General features: G+C 42.2%; 1 protein-coding gene across 3 annotated transcripts in view; it reads right to left on the bottom strand.

Moving 5' to 3' along the window:
• Window positions 1–20,382, bottom strand: part of ECPAS (Ecm29 proteasome adaptor and scaffold) — a 72,314-nt gene that overhangs the window by 46,255 nt on the left and 5,677 nt on the right. For 2 of the 3 annotated variants that reach the window (XM_082074459.1, XM_082074458.1), the window contains exons 2-7: window positions 11,579–11,709; window positions 8,528–8,644; window positions 6,784–6,902; window positions 5,487–5,639; window positions 2,072–2,240; window positions 1,067–1,206 (exon numbers count right to left, since the gene is read on the bottom strand). In XM_082074459.1, the coding sequence (XP_081930585.1) occupies window positions 1,067–1,206; window positions 2,072–2,240; window positions 5,487–5,639; window positions 6,784–6,902; window positions 8,528–8,644; window positions 11,579–11,709 (829 nt within the window). Of the gene's footprint in view, window positions 1–1,066; window positions 1,207–2,071; window positions 2,241–5,486; window positions 5,640–6,783; window positions 6,903–8,527; window positions 8,645–11,578; window positions 11,710–20,382 lie in introns of those variants that run through there. The other variant, XM_082074460.1, reaches the window with a different exon arrangement.

Below are 20,382 nucleotides of genomic sequence, written 5' to 3'. Positions count from 1 at the left end.
CTAACACTAGCTATTTTAAAGACTGTTTGGAACACACACACACATCCAAAAAACACCCCACAAAAAAAAAAGTTAAGCATGAATGCTTCAAAAAGTAGATGAGACAGAACCGTCTCTTTCAGTAAAGCAACTTATTTCCAGACCAAGTGAGCTGTGAAGCAGCATCCATTTATCACAAAATACATTTAACATTGCATATTAACACGCATTTTGTCCACACGTGTTTTGCTCTCCAGGCGCAGAATACCAACACAAAGGGAAAGATGAGACAAACAGCAAAGGACAGACTGTCTTCCTTAACCAGGCTGTCGTCACTTACTAGAATCACCTCCCCTGCCATCACTGAGGCACATGAATAGACTCAAGGGAGGAGGTTTCACATTACACATCAGACTCCAAGTTAAACAGCCCTATACTTCTAGCAATACAGGAGCCACCTACACATTTCAAAGGCAGGCCTCTCTTGCTCCAAAACTACATAAGCCAGCACACCTTGAAAGATCAATAACTCAGCAAGTGGTATGAACAGCAATTACTCTGGCCTCTTGATAAGCTAAAGACAGAAGCATTGTCTTCAGATGATGAAAGGTGGACTGCAGATGTGCAAAAGATTTAATAGTGCAGACAATGGTGACTGCCAAACTTCCTAGACCATAGGCCACTTCGCAATTACAGTCTCTTTACACCCTTAGCAAATTAAATGAAAGTATACTTTTCTGGGAAAGACAATATAGTTAACTTGACCGGCCGTGACTCACTTACTAAGGGTTTATTGACCATCAAAAATCCACAGACGAGAATTCGGAAACCAAGGAGTAAGAAAATGGATCAAAAGCAACACCAAAGGTGACCGAAAACAAACAGCTAAAGCTGTCAGCTCTGGAGCCAAGCAATGCTGGCTACAAGACTGTGAGCCGTGCCATTCCCAGCCCTGTGTGAATATATGTCAGCTTCGCAGGTACGTGGCGGACTGCACCCTTCCTCCTTTCAGAGCTCACTTTCTCTGGAGCACTACAATAGCGAGCTTTGTACAAGCACCATCTTTTCCAAACACTCAAGCTTGTACCTCTGTTTGCTCTTCAGTTCAAGGTCTGCAGCAGTGGCCACACTGTGTCTTGTATCACTGGAGGCTACAATCAGGTGTATAACAGCTTCAAGTTCCGGCACTTGTTCAGCTTCAATGAACTTCACTATCCCCAGCTTACACTGTTCAAGAGTGGGGAACATAAACACAGTGTTACTGACAAGAAAACATATGTATCAACACTACAATTATGGATACTCTGCTGCTTACCGACTAAAAAGGAATGCTCCATCAACAAGAGAGTTTTGTAACCTTACTACCTTTAGGAGGAAAACACAAGGGTAGGCTGCAGTCATGATTGCTTCCTAACTGATACCTATATATCTAATTATTAGACTGTTTTTTAAGAAATTATAGAACACATATAGTTTAGGAGAATATTAAGGTAGCAATCTTTAAAGATTAACCAACCATGTAACCATAGAATCTTTTGTATAAGTAGACTCTGTAACCATAGAATCTTTGGACTTAGTAATCACAACCTATTCTTAAAATTGACATAGATTTATGACATATGCTTTTAAAACAGGTAACTGAGAAACATGCAAATGTTGCTCAGCATTGCTTAATGGATAGCTTGTGTTAGAATAGGTGTGGAATATGTTAATGGTGTCCAAGAATCGTAATGAATATGTAATTTTTCTGTCAATGTAAGCCAACTAGTCACCATCGGACCTATGGAGGCACAGCCCCAGTCTGGCCCCGGCACTGAATAAGAAGTGCTACTCTTAAACCTTAAAACGTCGTTTTATGAGTCCATTACTTTGCCGATTTTACAGTATCATAACCAGTGCTGGTGCTTCCCACCCCATCTCACCATGGCAAAGCTCCATCATGTGAAGTCCCTCAATAAATTCTCTCAGGGCAACTGAAGACCTGGCCAGAGTTAGATTCATATAACCCTTCTGGCCTTCTGTTCCCTCTGTCTGGAGCCATCCTTGTTACCATCCTCAGTTCATTGAGGACCAGCCCTGCAGTCGCAAGTACCTGTTCCAGCTGCTCTGGTGTCCATGGGCTATCTCCAATTACCCTTTTGGCTGCATAAAAGCTCATCCCTGGAGGCGGCTGAGGGATTCCAGGACCTCCTGCACTACTCGATGAAGACCCCTGCGCCGAGGGCATGTTTTGTCGACTCTGAGATTCATTCAATACGAACCTAAGCAGGTGGGAAAGGAGTTTCATTAGAGGCTTTACCCATCAACACTGCCAGCTGAATTAGATGCTGGAAAAGAGGAGTAAGCATAATTTGTCCAACTTTACATATTCTTCTTTAATTAATCCCATGACTTTGACATAGGACAGAATTTTATTCAGTTGAGACTCAGCTGCCAGCTATCCCAAAATATCCTGCAGAAGCCATAACAATATCATTATAACAGTTTGAGAACAAACCTCAGTCAGGAAAGGGAAGGGTCCACTGGTATTTCTGAAAACAGTTATATCAGGTTATGGACCAGAAAGAATGATCTCTCTCATATTAGAAGCGAATATTCTGACAGTACAGCATTTGAGAAATGTGTAGTAAAAGCTTTAAAAACATTTGTGTGATTTCTATGAAAAGCATAAACCTAACAACGGAAATAATGAACCCTATGCAACACAATGTAGTGGCAGGAAACAATTCTTGATATATATTTAAAAAAAAAAAAAGTATTGGAAAATGGCAGTTTTAGTACTGGGCGGGGAAGGAAAGCAAAAGTATAAGGCTCAAGTTAACAGATTTTAGGCTTTTTGGAAACTGGCTAGTCTAGCTGCCCTGTGAACATCTCCATACTCTCACAAAAGCCGCTCCACCCCTCCATGTGTCCTCGGAGGCTGGTCAACACCTGAAGGCGTCAAAACTGTAGTGCTGAGACCAACAACAATTATTTTGCTCCAGACAGCCATCATGTGTTCCACATTCAGTGCACAGGCAACAAAAGGAAGTAAACAGTCCCAACAATAAGGATAAACATTCATCTCAGGTCTTTTTAGTTAAAATGTTTAAATATTTCAACATGATTATGAGTTTTAAGCCCTACAGTTAGGTTTTCTGGTTGTTTTACTGCAGACAGACTAGCAAGGCTAACTCACAACTGCGCAATGACAGAGCAAGTTCTAGCAGCCATAAATTAGCTGTAAACAGCTGCAAGCAGTTTCACCCCAGGGAGCAAGACTTCTAGAGCCAGACATCCAGAGCCACAGGCCAACTGAAGACACCCTCTGAGCACCTTCTGGAAAGAAAATGAAGCTTTCACCCCTGCCGTGGTCTCAGTAGTTAAAGATTGTTGTGGTTGGTCAGAGTATAAAACCTCAAAAGGAAGTGAGGTCTCACTGCAAAGCCCCGAGGACTTAATCTGCTGATCCCACAGGCGCAGCTGAGTGGGGGTGAAGATAACAGCATAAACCTGGGCAAACTGAGCTGTGAGCAGAGGAGAACGCTGTTGCTGTGTATTGATAAGGATCATGGCTGAAACACTGTGGCAGAACTAGTTCTTCCAGCCCCAGGATTGTCAAAGGCTAAAAGGAATCAGCCTCAAACACTGTAGCAGGAAATGACACATTCAGTATAGGGTGAACTCCGATTTACATATCAACGACAAGCTAAGGAGCCACAGCCCAGGCCAGCTAGATACGTGAGTTGGGGGATGTGCCAGAGGGCACATACCTCCATCTTCTGATATGCCCAGCTTGGCACACAAAGGGGAAAAGCTGAAACCCTTCAACACAGACTTGTCAAGACTTGTCCATCTTTTGCAATCACCCCTTCCCCCCAGACTTTCCTCTACTTGGACAGCCGTAAAAAGGCTCACCTAAAACAGTGCAGGTAGGGAACCCACCACCCTGAGGACCCTCCGCCCACCAGCCTCGCTGGGGGAACTGGACCAGACACCGGAGGATGCTGCGCTCCTGAACTACAAACCCCAGCATCCTCACACTGGGACACCGGAGGCCATACGTTGTCATACAAGTCTCGCCATCCACGCTGCGGAGCCACAAGAGTGGCTGGATCCCTCACCTTTTCCTTCCTCCTTTCTCTCTTTTTTCTTCTATACCCCTGTTTCTTTGACTCTCCTTCTGTGAGTGGTGATACCTTACTCTCTCTCTCTCTCTTATACCTTAGTTTTCCTCTACCACTCTCCTTCTCTCCTTCCCTTTTGAACATATAAGAGTAACATAATCTTAAGCTCTGCTGTTGGATTCTTGTTAAGTTTTGTATTATAGCTACTAGTGGTTGCCAATCCATTGCTCATAGAAGGACTTTTGCTGTTAATGTATTGATAAGTTCTGTGATATCATAAAATACTTTTGCCAAGCCACTATTTGCTGTAATCAGTATTCTAACACGTGCTTTTAATAAAACTCATAACTGAATTGGACCCCTGGAGTGATTGTCAGTCATTCACTTTGCATAACCATGCAGAATTAACCCAGAGTTAACGCACACCTGAGTCAGGGCACGTGTCACATTCAGAGTTAACTCATCCCTCATCCCATCTGTTGGGACGGGACAGCTGGGCATTTTAAACTACAAGTTGCAAGACTCTGCACACTCAAATGAGGAGGAAGTGGTCCCTGCAGCACTTGATGGGAGCACGGCCTCCAGGAACGCTACATGGAGAAAAACACATGCTTGCTATTTTAAAAGTCATTCCACTTGGGTGAGCAAGAGCTAGGTGCTCAGAAAAATCCTACAGAAATCAATAAACTGCGTGTTCAATAAAGACGTGTTCTACTGTTAAAATTACTTATATTTTCTTTCAAAGCAAAAGCTCCCCTAGCAATACAAGGACACTAAACAAGTTAGTGGAAAATAGATTTTAAGAAAGTACTGATTTTATAAACTAGAAGATTCCTAACAAGCAGTGATCAGTAAATTCAAGTTGCTTTGTAAATCATTCTTGCACTCAGAAACTGTGCTCACAAATAGACATGCCATTACAGTTAAAACATTTTTCATCAGAAGACAGATGAAAGACAAATCTTGTTATTAAAGGTTCAGTTCTGGAAAGCACAAGGTTTCAGAGATTATGCCTGCTTATGACCTTGGCAGAATAAGCCTTAAAACTCAAATGCAGGAAGGTGAGCGCACATTTTGGTCTGGCTTCTATTTTAAAGGTTCGGTTATTTAATAGATAGCTCACATGTCTCATAACTTCACTTTGATCCCAAAAGAGGTCAAGGACTGAATAGCATAACATCTATTGAAATAGAAAAAAGACATTTGTTAAATAAGGAAGGTGGTGATCCCGTTCTTGGAATTAGAACCCTGCTTTGTATCCTACTGCAACATGTAACTGGCTTAATTTGAGCTAGGAAATATCAGTTTATTTCAAATGAGTTTCCAAGGGTGCAGTTTGTAATGTTTCACACATAAAAAACACATCAATACTAGAGAAGACTGGTATTAACCTTTACTTACCCATAAGGCATAAGCAGAACATCCAACATAAAGTCCAAAAGCAGCTGTACAGTCTTTGGTTTTTCAGCAAGATTAAATGGAGAAGCTGCTGCTTTCAGTGGTTCAGCAGGGTATTTCATGTGAAAAAGGGTTGGTATTAGAAGATGCATTAGGCTGAAAAACAATTATATTTACTGCAACCATTTTAAAAAAAACAACACCCATTTATTCTTAACATTCAAGAGAGAAACCTTTAACAACAAACCTGGTCCTTAATAGCAAAAAAAAGTATTAGAAAAAGTTAAACTGATTCACAATCCCATGGTCTCTGCCACCTGTTATACTTAAAAACAGAAGGCAGAAGATAAATTAGAATTTGTGCTTAAAATAGAACATATATATCTCTGTGCATGCACACACACACACACATCTGGAGAGAGAAAGTCACTGCCTTTGTCTAGACTTCTGTTGTTTGGTAACTGTGCCACAAAATACAGTCTAGGACGGTCTTGTCTGTAAGAAATTTAAAGTTTTAAATCCAAGCCTATCTAGAACAGAAGTCAATAAACACTGTTCAGCTTCACCAAAGACTGCACACAGACAAATATATTTATATAGCAATATAGCCAGATTTCCCAAAGCTCTCTTCACTCAGGTACTTGCTTTTTGGATAGAGAAAAACCATGGTCCTAGCGAAGTCCATCAAGTATTTTCACACTGATCTCATGAACAGAAGCCAAATTTTACGTTTACACTGTCACACTGATATAGAGTGAATGAAAATATTATTCTAGTGCCATTTTCCAGTGTCAGCATGGTTCATAATTAACAGTAACCTAGAAGTTCTTAGTATGCAGCAGTTCCCAACTTCAGTGTTTGTTTTATTTACTACAACTTAGTGTTTCAAATGAGTAGGAATTTTGGTTATCTCACAATTCAGAGTGGCCAGTCTGACACATTTACTGCTGTTCCTGTTGCTGGACAGTGGATATTTACTGAAGGTCTGGTCTTAGGCTGTAAACCAGAATTTGATGAAGATGGATTGGGGATACGGACAGGCATATCCATCATAACACAGGTCTCTTATCATACAGGGAGTCTGCTGCTGCACATCCTGTATCTTATTACAACACTAGACTACATGAATTCTTTGTATCACCCAAATTACTGAATTGCTGATCCACATTGTGCAAGCCAAGAACATCCTAAGCAATGACAATATCTCGAAGGGAAAAAAAAAAAAACTTTTAACAAGTGACAGAAAGTATTTTACTGAAACAACACCAACAGAATTAACTCCAAGGATAAGTAGCTATACCTGTCTTGCTGTGGTTGAGGTTTCCCTTCCATTGCAGTGAGAAGAGTTGGAGCCAATTCACATTGTTTTTCCACAGGCAGACGGGGGTATCCCATCTTAACATAAATTATGGTAAAATTCTAAAGGAGTAGAAAAAGCACACAGTATTGCAACAGTGCAGAAGAAATATTTGTTCTTTAAACTCTTCTTGTATGTTGTGTTACATAATTAGGTCTTGGAAACATATGTTTTGGAAGACAAATTTTTTAATTCTAAGGCTCATGAGACTGACATCTATTGAAGGAGAGGTGCAGCAAGACCTACTCAGAAAAGCCCTGAATCTTGCTGAGCTTTCACTTTGAAAGAAGGAAAACAACAATGCAAAAACCCCTTTCTATCTTCTCTTATTCACTGCCAATTTCACCAAAAGCATCTTTACCTAAGCAACAGCTTCAAGGAAAGCAAATGTAATTTTCTATCTTACCTATTTCTGAAATGAAATAGAAAGCAATAGTGATTAAATACAAAGTCATAAGTAAGGTTTCTCTTGAAAATACGTTTCTACATCAGCATAGTAACAAGCTGCAAATGCAATCCCAACAGAGTCCAGTGATAGGGCAGCACAGCAGAGCAACACTGAATACTGGACTATCTAGCTCCTATCGTCTTGATCGAAGTCCAGCCAAGAACTGCACAGATAAGAGTTAGTTACGTGTTCAATGACCTGGTTGAAATGAGTGTTGAAGTGGGAATTATACTTCTTTGTAGATGGCACTTGTTAAAATTTTCTGAAGCGTCATGGCACAAAACAACATGCATCACTGAGATACGTGAATGGAAACAGATTTTTAACATGTCCAGCCAAAAGCAGAGTTTATGTCAAGTTTGTCTTCCAACATGATGGTCCTTTTACTGCTCTACAGAACATATGCACTCTAGAAGCCCTAAGTCATCTCCAAAAGGTGAACTGCGGATAATCCCACTTGCTTAAAGACAATCTGAGATTGCTTCTATGTTACTGCTATTTAGAGCCTAAATACTTATCCATCAGTTTATATAAGAGGGTACATTTTCCATTTATGCTACATATGACTGAATAGTCAAATAAGAAGGACACCAAGTTTCCCTGCGATTTTATCACTTTTTTCACGATTGTGATTTGCAATATATCTAGCACAGCTGAAATGAAAATTTTCTTCAGAGTTTCACAAAAAAAACATTTTTAAACTACCTTCACTTCTACACTACTTTGAATGAAAACATCTAGTGAATTTTCCCTATCTACAAAAAAGGTTTTTAAATATTTTTTAATATTTTCCTGCTCAGCTCAGGTCCTGACTCTAAAACAACATAAAAATACAAGTTTTCATATGTTCAGAGAAATATTCACGTTTTAATTGAGACTCCGATCCTGCACAATGTTTTAAGAGCCTGATTCTGCATGTATCAGGATCAGCATAGGTGGCTGTCTGCTGGATCTTGTAACAATGAACAGACCCACTACAAAACAAGCAATGACTATTCATGCATTCATGAAATATCAAGAGTAATTATTAATAATTTGAACAGAGTCAATTGTGTAGTTGTTTTATGAAACTAAGTTTCACCTACACTAGACTATAAAGTTTAGTTTAAAAAAATATCTTAAAACATCAACCTCATGACAACAACATACTTCCTAGAAGAGCTAAACACAGAAGCTTTAACAAATATTTTGCGTGCTACAAGTAAATCAGCAACTATTCTTGGAAGAACAGACACTTACAGTGACAAAAGACACTGCAGAAGGATCTTGATATTGAACTAGCAAAGTCTCTACTGGAAGCTGAATTTTTGGACGACTTTTGATGCGCTTATTCAGATGAACCAGCAGCTCCATGACCTGATAGGAAGAAAAGAAAAAACTTATAAGAACCACCTTTTATTTTACTACTTTGGACTCCATATGTCATCCTCAGTCCACTAGGCAGGCCTACTATAAACAGATCAAGCCTGAGCCTCCTGATTATCTAATCTCTGAAAAAACACCAGTCATCATTGATTGTATTACCTTGAAATCACTCTGACGTATCTGAGGTCACTGTTAAGACAAACACGTAAGAAGTCCCAAACCATGCCACCATCAATAACCTCCACCAGCAGAAACGTCAGGAAGAAATGACTACTGAGGATGACCAGTTCTTTCTATACAGTTGGCTATCATCCCTCTAAACAGAGCCTGGTTTGGAAACCTGCATTGGAGCTCTGTCATGTGGCTGTAGAGCAGGGGACAGAGTGCCCTGAAACAAGAAAGGGGCAGAGTAGTACTTTCTCATGACGATGACTCTCTAGTGCAGCAGTAGCCCAGAGGGTTTGTGCAGTCTCTATCTTTCAAGGTTTTTCAAGACCCATCTCATTAAAACCTTCAGCACCATGGCCTGAACTTATAATGGACCCTGTTTTAATGTTTTAAGCAAGAAGTTGGTCTGGAGACCTCCTGAGGTCCCCTCCAAGCTGAGTTATTCCATGACTGTACAATCCCACAAAGCAGTTTCTTGGCATAGCAGCAGCAAAGTGTCATTTGTAAATCCGCTAAATGAGGCATCATAACTGAACAGAATAACTTCAAAAACTACAATCTCCACTCTGGAACAACGGGTTTTGAGAAACCACACTGCACATCTGCATCCAGCCCACAAACCCTATCAGATTCTCAAGGAAGGTGGCCCAAAAATATGTGACATTAAATGGAGTCAGCTTAGCTCCAATAAAACCAGACAAAGCCACTCCTAGAGGCATGTCAACTTCAAGCAATTGAAGTCAAAAAGCCAGGGTGGGCATGCTGTCCTGTGCTTCTGATGGCTCACTACTGCAATGATGAGAACAACCCATATGGAGATGCAGAGATGTTAACAGTGAGAGCAGAGCCCGGCAGAACTGAGTCAAGCTGAGCCTTCTTTAATTAGCCTTTCTCAATTTATAGCTTTACCGATATGGGCCTTGACTAAGAGGCTAAACAGGATGTTTTTTGCAAAAAATGTTATTCCAAACACACAGGCCCAACATTCACACATCCTACATACGGCAGTGGTGTTCCAACCCGAGATATCATACTCACTGGCATGGGCTATCACACTTTACACTCATAAAAAACATACTTCTTTATAAACTGCCCAAGGCCCTTTATGTTTTCACTAATCGCTGTGATTTAATCATGTTAGTACTATACATTTGGATGGTCATGTTAGTATTTATCTCCCTTTATCATCCAGGTAGCTGGAACCGCGTGTCCTGCTGTTCCCACACATTACCGTGATCATAGTATGGTGAAAAACAGATAAATTGCTGTTACTAAAGCTGGTCACAGAAAATGCAGAACCTTATGCTTGCTGAGCAGCATATGAGCTAAGACATCTTTGCATCTACTCTATGACAAGGTATCAAACAAAGTAATGTCCAGATATAATCCTGAGATTGACCACAAGCATGTAAATTAGACCAGAAATAAGCTGACAAACTAAGCAATGCTGACAGCTATCAGATTTTGCTGCTGCAAAATCAATGTAACAGTAGTCACTAATTCCTGTTATTTTAGAGAGGAAAAATCTGTCTGTACACACTTTATTGTGAAGGAAGAGAAACATGTGACTACAACAGGGTTTGAGGAACCAGTTCAAATGACCCATGGTGGCTGGTGAAAAAAGACACAGCTGGATCTGGGTATATGTAAGGGTTTCGCTCATGTCCTGCTTCTCTAATCATTAATACCAAATCAGCGCAGTAAGGATTTCATTCAGTGGTACTCATCAGACCGGAATCAGGCAAACACCTGCCCATCCGAGTATGACCACTTCTTCTGTTTTTGCTGGCTTCACGTGGGCTGCATAAAGCAACACAGTACCCGGTTTGGCACAAATGCTGTCAGTGCATCAGTACTTCTTGCAGCACATCTGAACCAGCACCATGAATTTACCCTGGATTCGTTCTTTGCATGACACTGGTAGGTAGCCAACTTGGTAGAAGACATTCTAGAGCTGAACTTAACTAATCTGTCAAACTGTGGCCTCAAGAGGGACTACCTTTTCAGAATAAATGTATTGAGAAGGTATAAGCAGGGAGTTACACAGGTTTCTGCACTTGCTGTTGTGTCTCTGTGTTCCTACGTGGGTGTGCAGTTAAGCTTTTATCCTATAACCTAATACAAGGAACTGAATTCCCCAAGTACATATTAAATTCCATCTCCAAAACTGTTTGGACTTTGCTCCTATGCCTGTAACCAGGCAAGGACCAAACAGTTTTGGAGATGGAATTTAATATCTACCTGAATTAATTCTGTGATAAAGCTGCATTGTGTGCCAAGGAACTGAATTCCTTCAGGTAAGTATCAAATTCCACAATCAAAATTGTTTGGTCCTTGCTGCCATTCCTGTTATCAGACAAGTGAATGACATCAATGAGTATACGTCTCCATGGTCTTTCATACACTGAAGCAAGCCTGCTTCACACGTGCCTTAAGTCAGGCGGGTGCACAACAGCCCTAACCTGGAAGCCACAGCAACTGCCTCTGTGGCAGAAAGTCTCGATGTCGGGCTAACTCACAGCTAGCTGGCCTCAGGGGGAAACAAATGCAGCCTCCACACACCTGCAAAAGATCTTGCTGACACAAGCAATGACTGTTTTCTTTAAGCCCTAATAGTTGTAATAAAGCCACTCTGTATCAGGCTTATGATAACTTTTCCTCAAAGAGTAAACTTCTCCACAGAGAACATCCAAGTACAGTAAATCACAGTACATAAAGGGTATTTCCTTCTCCCATTCCTGTAAATCGCACCCTTACCTTTTTACGAACTCCTTCCTGTGTGCTGGACAGCTTGAGGAGAACAGGGGGTAGGAATTTGGAAATAATGTTCTGTAACTGCTCGTCTGTTTCTGCATGGCCAAGACGCAAGAACACACGTTCAAGTTGATCTGCAGTTAAAAAAAAGGGGGGAGGGGGAGAGAGTGAAACTGGTTGAAACTTAAAATTGCTTCAGCAAGAAAACAACTTTTTCTGAGCACCCCCTAATGGGCTTGTAAGAAATGCTGCACGCAGTTCCTAAAGTATTTCCATCTAATGGCTTCCAGCACCAGCCCTCAACAGTTACACGGAGATCACTCCTATCAAAGGCAGAAACAATTAAGATTTCCTTTGCTTTCACATTGTGTTTCAGAAGCTAGAACATCACCAAAGGTGAAATGGAAGGTTAGGATCTCTGAGTCACTCCCTGCCCTTTCTGGTTTGACAGCAAAGGTGTGAGGGCTGCCAACTTTCAAAAACATGCTTGCTGTGATAGACCTTCAGATCATAATGTTCTCTGTCACCACTAATTAATCCCAGGGCAAAAAGATCTGGCCAATTCTTGTTATTATTCTTATTAAATCTACGGTTCTCATCATGCACAGGGACCTTACTGTTACAGACCTTGTGTCAACAGAACAAATACACCAAACACACACAACAGAACCCAAGACTAATTACAGTTATTATAGCATTGCAGAAAGGAAGAAGTATAAGCAAAGCACAAATTATAGGCTTGGGGCAAGCCACACCATGGCAGTTGCGAATAAATAAACAGCCTGCACACCTGAGAGCACAAGAAACAAACTAAAAAGTGAAAACGAAGTTCTTTGCAAGCTTGAGACTACTGTTCCAGGGTAAATTGATCACTCACAGGAGTATTCATAGGACATCTCGACACAGGCTAAACTGTTCTGTCCACAACTTTCTTGTTAAGCCACTTAGGTCTTAAAGAAAATCTTTACAAAGCTGTACAAACGTTGACTGAACCAGTTATTGATATGTTACAACTTGTTGACCTTCTGTCCAATAGACAGCATTATCAATAGGAATAAGTGTGAAACACAGGAAATATTGCTGCAACTTAAAACACAAAGCTCCTATTATCACTCAATGAAGCCGCTGGAGTGTTGCAACGAATTCACCTTCCCCCAGCCAGCAGGTCTCCTCTACAAACCCAGGAAGACAGAAACAAAAATATTGCAAAAAGGTGGAAGTTGCAACTCTGACAAGATCAAGAGAAGGAAGGTGGAGCAATAAACATGTTTTCTCAGTGAGCTAGCAGATCATTTCAAGGAAACAGATGAGACCAAAATCTCTGTCAGCAGCTCAAGTGCAAGTGCTGAGGACCATCCGCCTTTATAGAAAGAACGGAAGAGTTCCTGTTTTTAAGTGCCAGCACAGCTTTCCCAACAACTCAACCAGAAGCAAAGCAAACCCTCCCTGGCACAGCAGCATTCCAGATGGCCGGATCGAGAAGAGTGCTGGTGCACAGGACCAGGAGCGTCTCTTCACACCGCAGCACTGCAGACCAGATCTGCAGGCAGCAAGGAGACACAGGGGTTTTGAATGGCCTACAGGTCTTGAGACATCCTACAAGGAGGAAACCGTTCCCCCAAAAGGCTAATCTAAGGTGACCTGTTGCAGGCTGAGATTAAAGGGCAACCCAGGACAGCCCTCTTTCAGCTGAAGAGGATCACTGAGCAGCAGTAAAGGACTAGAGAGGCAAAAAAGAGACAAGCACTGGTACAGAGCAGAGGTGAAAACTGAGATGAACAGATATAGATGGAATCTAGGTGAACAAAAAGGATGTTCAAATAAAAATACAGCTCTAGCTAGCACATCTATCATGACGTAGCTGCAGAAGCCTTTACTGTCTGATTTTTTAAATCTGTGCTATCCCTGCACTAAGACTCCTCAGAGAGTCATCCCTCCTCTGCCAGCTGTAGATTAAACATAAATGTACTGCTTCCAAAATTTTATTTTCTGCTGAGTAAATATGACAGGCAGCTGAAAACACAGAGGACTATGAAATGTTACTGTCAGGGAAATTACAAGCCAAAATTCTGCAGCACCTACAATAAAAACTGACTTGAGTAAATTTCTTGTTTCAGATAGATTTCACATTATCAGGCTGTCAGCTGGTAAATGACCTCAGGATATTTATCTCATATCCCCTTTTTTTTTTTTTTTCTAAATCCTAACAATTTATTTCTCTCTTCACTTTCCTTTACATGTCATGCGCGGCCCTCCCTGAATGACCTCCTCCTCCAAGGACGTCCATGGTGTCTCCATGATGCCACCAGCAGGAGGAGACTGTTTAGGCCACATCAAGCAGCTGAAATAACTCCAAAATAGAATGAAATCATCCAATCTTTCCCATTCGACCAGGAGATCACTGCACACCCACCATCTTCAAGCAAGTCAGGAACCTCCCCAACAACACACTCCTTCAGATGGCAACAGATTAGTCTCAAGTGTATGGAAACATAAGCAAACTTATTTGTAAAGTCACTTGTTGTAGCCACTGGACTATTATAGGCAAAAGGCAAAAAAAACATTTTGCACGTGCCCACAGGAACTGCAGCAACATACTGAATTGCAAACGCCTCTCCCATTTCCAGCTTCTTCCATTATTCTGTTGTTACAAGTTGCACAACCAGAATTATAATGATACTAGAGATTAGGAGAAAAAACCCCCAAAACTACCCCCTTGTTTGCACTGCCTGTGAGATATGTTTATCACTTTTCCAATCTCTCTGCTGCTTAGTCTGTTAAGTCCTGATATTGCCATCAGGTATCCTTGCTGTCGTGGTTTAACCTGAGCTAGCAATCACAACCACAATAGATGATTGTTCACTTCCCCGTACCCCAAGTATGGGAAAGAATCGAAAGGGAAGTGAGAAACTCATGGACTGAGATAAACACAGTTTAATAAAATTAAAAAACAATACTAATATACTACTACTATAAAATATAAACTAAAATATACTCAATGCAATTCCTCACAAATTCCATCCGCTCTGAGCAGCTATTCCCAGGAAGAGAGCACCCTGGTCGCCAACATCTGATCCCAGAGAGACAAAAAAATGCCAAAAAGGCAGAAAGGCCCAGAGGCAACTGCAAAACTGCAGAACAGGGAAAACAAACAAACAAACGGAACTCCTGAATGTAGCTCAACCGAAAACAGACCAGAACTGGAATGGGTCTAATGAGACAGAAAGCCCAACTCTCGTTAGAAGCACAACACTGATGGCATGGAATATTCTCACTTATCAGCCTGGATGTTGGTCTAGGTCTGTCCCATCCATGTCCTCCTTCTTAGGTGACTCACACCTTCAGACAGAGCCCAGAAAGACCTTGGTGTCCCGGACAATGGCTAAGAGAACAGTTACAACTCAAACACTGGAAAGTTACTTGAAGAAAAATATTAATTCTGTTCCAGAGTGCTATTTTATTGTTCTCAAACTAAATCCTAACAACAACTGTACTAGCTACAAAAAAAGAAGTGGTCCAGGAGAGGAGCTGGGGACGGAACATCTGGGACTCGGACACCGTGTCCTACCTCCCTGTGTGTTGCAGACGTGTTGGCGATGGGGCAAACTCCCTTCCCTCTGTGCCTCGTGTCTTCTACAGCCTCCACCTGGCCCCCGTCCAGCCTGCGCCAGCCGCCAGACCGCTGTGCATCAGCCAGCAAGGGCCACAAAGGGTTTGCTCCCAACCCATATCAACTTCCCACATCGTGCACTTCACAGACTTCAAAGAGTGAAGCCCAACTCTTCTCCATCTAGTTTTGCAGCCCCTAATGCTGACTGTAAAACTGCACAGCTGTAATTTCAGCGGAGGACCACTAGATTATGGGATTGTTAAAACCGGCAAAACAAGAGGTCTAACTTCCTTTGCTACATACCATAGAAAAAAAGATTACACGACAGTTTTCAATAAGCCTTAGCAGCTGAAATAAACCACTACAGCAATCTTATCACAACTTGACAGTAAGAATACTGAATTTTAATTAGAAAGTTTTAGGCATCTCAGTCTTTACCTTTGCTAGCCAACACTGAACTTAAAATGCAGTTCATGCACAATTCCAGTAATTTTTCTTTCCAAAAGTCAACTAATACAGTTAAATATCATTTTTGAAGTTTTCTGGAAGCACTGAAGAAGCAAGAAATGGAGGGATGACATTTAATAAAGTATAGCTTTATTCTCATCTAAAAAGCCAATACTTAAGAGATCTGAGATTTTACAAAGGCTTCTCTTTCCTTAATCTCACATTAAACTCTCACCTCAAATTTGGGACTGTAATATTTCCCTGGTATTTGTTCCCACCCATAGCACCTTTTGTATTAGTGCCCCAGTTTTGTTTAGAACAAGACCAATTATCTTTTAGTGATTTTTTTCTTTCAGCTAAGTTCTTCCAAGTAAGTGCATTTTCCTGAAGTTGGCTGCACATTTTTCAGTGTCCATTCCAGAGCTGATCACACCTGCTGTTTACAGTATTATCCAGCTAACAGTAGGAAGGGTATGCAGAAAAGGCCCAGGTTTATACTTTTTTGTTAAGGAAGCCAAGGTCGCTGATAGAACTCTTAATGTCCCACAAGTGATGGGATGCACTCATGGGGGGAGGCAGACAGAACAGTGACCCAAATTGAACAAGATACTCCATGCCATCCAAATTATACTTAGTTTAAAACTGGGGGGGCCATGAGGGTCTCACTCTCTTCATCCATGGCTGGCTTCTGCCTGCCTGCAATCCTGATCCAAGTTCCAGTCTGGGCATTCCTGAATCCCATTCCTGTTTCCTGGAGAGTCCAGTCCAGGGTTTCCTAGTGTCTGCCCTGCAGCCACTGGCATGACACTGGGGGAAATTCAATATTTTTGCATATTTCGCATTATCTCTCTCATTATTAGCATTTAATTAATAAAGCTATTTTAATTTTCCAACTTGTAAGTCTCTTTTCCCTTTCCCTAGCAGGAAGGGCACGGATTAATTGAGAGCATCTGCACACTTTATTGTTGCCCTGCAATAAATAGCGACAGATTTATCGGTGCCCAATGCGGGGAGAGTGAGGGGCTTAGAGGGACTCCGACAAAGCAGCTTCCCAGGTAGTATAACCAGGAGAGTATGGGACCCTATGGCTGAGCAATATGAGCTCAAATCCTGCCTCTGGTGGGAGATCTGGGAAAGCTCAGTCCAGAAAGTATCAACTTTTTCTTTGAATGTTATGAATGGGTGAGATAATGACAGATCTGTGTGCTCCACAGACCATTTAGCAATGTTAAAGCAGATTGCAGTTATTATATCGATTTGAATGATGCTGTTACAAATCTTGTGTTATTTGCTCACTTGGTCGGGTTCGATAATGCCTTTTTTGAGGTGTATACCTCTTTTTAGTGTTTATGTGCAGTTTATCACCTCCAGAAGTCAGCTTAAAGTAATCGCTTTGGTGTTGGGTTACTTAGCATTGCTCTGTGTAGTCATATTTAAGCTGACAGTGTATATATATTCATTATTCTCATGCTTCAGGAGTATATATTTCAGGAACCCTTCAGCAGAAATTAAAGAAAATTGCACCTTTTGTTTTCCAGTTGGAAGAGCCAGACTTTGAAAGAGCTATCCAACTACACCATGCCTTTTTCATTAGGGCAGATTACAGATGCTTCTGATAAGTTTGTATGTCCCCAGGAAACCGAGCAAAGCTTGTTGGCATTACTGGGTCTCTGGAATGTGTGTCAGTCCTTGCTGATGATAAAACTATTTAGGAGGACTAGAGCTGCACTAACTCCTGTGATAGGTGCTGGGACTCCTGAAGCTTCAGCAAGATGCAGCCAGCTGCCCCTATAACCAGCAAGAAATACACAAGAAAAACAGTTTGCACAGTGAAGGGAGGTGCAGATGGAGTGCCCAAAAGGTACTTCTGAAGCAGAGCCACTAGGGGTGGAAGGATCAGAACCAAAGGTAACCATCAGCTCCTCATCCCTGGAGAAGCTGTGAGATATGGAGAAAGATTTCAGTCCTCATGAAGGTGAGCCACTTGCCATCTGTCTGATTAGATGCTGGAATAGCAGGACTGACAGTATGGACATACAGGGCAGAGAAGCCAAGCTGTTGGGATCCCTGGCCAGAGAAGGTGGCATTGATAAGGCAGTTGGGAAGAAGACCAAGACTGAAAGCATCTGGAGGTGAACCATGTCAGCAGTGAACAACAGGTATCTACTGAAGGATGATAATATGTCCAGACAAATGGACCACCATGGCAAAAGGTATTAAGAATCTGAGAGAGCTGGCTGTGCAAGAGATAATTCACAGCAACCCACAGACACGGTAGATCCTGATGGAATGCCATGTACCCAAACTATTACGTGGACATTTGTACAGAGCAAACCATCAACATATGCCCACACATTGGCAATATTCACCTAGCGAGTGGGTGAAAAGCCATTAAATGTGGGCAACGTGGCTAACAAACTGCAGCGGTATGAACAGTCACTCTTCCCCCCCGACAGGCCTGTGTCTCAGCTGTGGAAAAACTGTGTGGCAAATTGTACAAGATGAAGAACGGATCCTGCTCTTCACCTGCAAAGGTCCAAGTCGCAGCCACTAGGAGAAGACATTCTCCTGCAGGATCGGCTTGAAAGAACAGGACACGCCACGAGGTGACTTCTGTTTTTCCTGTGTGACAGGGGGAAGATACGAGGGACTAGGATGGAAAACCTGCTGCTCACCTGGAGTTAAAAAACAAAACTCCCAAGAGAACATCTGCTCCCGTCTCCAGTGGGCAGCTCTCCAGCCAGAGTAGGTGGGATTCCTACCTCTGCCTACCAGACACACATAAACACCATCAGCCAGCTGGAAGAGAGGGACAACTGAGTTATTGGGCTGTGTGGATTTGACAGCCTGGTATGTCAGAACCACATGAATATAAAGCACTGGTACACACCAGCGCACAGTGTACCCTGATGCCATCAGATCATAAAGGGGCAGAATCCACCAGTATTTCTGGAGTGACTGGGGACTGAATTAGAAACCGAAGCCAGCCTAACCAGGAACGAATGGGAAAGGCACCCTGTTGTGACTGGCCCAGATGCTCTGTGTAACCCTGGCACAGGCTACCTCAACAGAGGGTATTTTAAGGACCCAAAAGGATATCGATGGGCCTTTGGTATATAGTAGCTGTAGAGACTGAAGACATTTAACAGCTGTCTACTTTGCCTGGTCTCTCAGAAGACCCTTCTGTTGTAGGACTGTTTAAGGTGTAAGAACAAGAGGTGCCAATTGCTACCATAACAGTGCACAGATGACAGTATCGCACCAACCGAGATTCCCTGATCCCCATTAATAAATTGATCCAACAACTAGAGAATCAAGGAGTGATCAGTAAGACTCGATCACCCTTCAACAGTTCTATGCAACCAGTGCCAAAGCCTAATGGAGAATGGAGATTGACTGGTTGTCATGGCCTAAATGAAGGTACACCGTCTTTAAGTACTGTTGTACTGGTAATGCTAGAACTGAAATATGAACTGGAGTCAAAGGCAGCTCAGTGGTTTGCCACAATTGACATTGCTAACGTGTTTTTCTCAATTCCTTTGGCAGCAGAAAGCAGGCCACAGTTTGCCTTTAGCTGGAGGGGCATCCAGTACACCTGGAATCAACTGCCCCAGGGGTGGAAACACAGCCCTACCATCTGCCATGGACTGATCCAGACTGCACTGGAACAAAGTAAAGCTCCAGGACACCTGCAATACATTGATGACAATCATTGTATGCAGTGACACAGCAGCGGAAGTCTTCAAGAAACGTGAGAGAATAATTCAAATTCTTTTGAAAGCTGGTTTTGTTATAAAGAGAGGTAAGGTCAAGGGACCTGCATGAGAGATCCAATTTTTATGAATTAAACAGGAAGAGGGGCATCACCAGATGCCGACAGACATGCTTAATAAAACAACGGCTCTGTCTCTACCACCTAACAAAAAGGAAACACAGCCTTCTTGGGCACTGTGACTTTCTGAAGAAAGCATATTCCAGATTACAGCCAGATTGTGCACCCTCTCTATCCAGTGACCCAAAAGAAGAATTATTTTCAATGGGGCCCTGAACAATGACAAGCCTTTGAACAAAGTAAACAAGAGCCTGTAAATGCAGTAGCCTTAGGGCCAGTCCAGGCAGAACAGGATATTAAAAATGTGCTCTGCACTGCAGCCAGGGACAATGGTCCTACCTGGAGCCTCTGCAAAACACACCAGGTGAGACTCGAGGTGAACCCCTGGGGTTTTGGAGTCCAGGATACAAAGGCTCTGAGGCCAACTATACTCCAGCTGAAAAAGAGATATTGGCAGCATATGGAGTTTGAGCTGCTTTAAAAGTGGCTGGTACTGAGGCACAGTTCCTCCTGGGGCCCTGATTGCCAGTACTAGGCTGGACGTTCAAGGGGAAGGTTCCTTCTACTCATCTTGCAACTGAAGCTACATGGAGTAAGTGGGTCGCACCAAACGCACAGCGGGCTGAGTAAACCCGAATTGACCAACGAGGTACTCCATGCCATACACATCATACTTAGTTTAAAACTGGGGGATCACAAGGGTCTCTCTCTTCATCCCTGGCTGGCTTATGATGAGGACCCTGCCCATTATTTAGCAGAGCTGGTTTAATTTTCCAGCTGGTGAGTCTCTCTTCCTTTGCCCTCTTCTTCCCTTTCCTTGGGTTGGCGGCGGGTAGGGTGTTAATGCCATCTGCTATTGGCCTACAATAAATGGTGACAATTAGCTAGTTATATATGTTTATAGAATTACTTCCATAG

The sequence above is a fragment of the Streptopelia decaocto genome, assembly GCF_964273445.1.
Source record: "Streptopelia decaocto genome assembly, chromosome: Z".
Taxonomy (NCBI): Eukaryota; Metazoa; Chordata; class Aves; order Columbiformes; family Columbidae; genus Streptopelia; species Streptopelia decaocto.
Note: the sequence above shows the minus strand (reverse complement) of the source record. Positions and strands in the feature narration are given on the sequence as shown.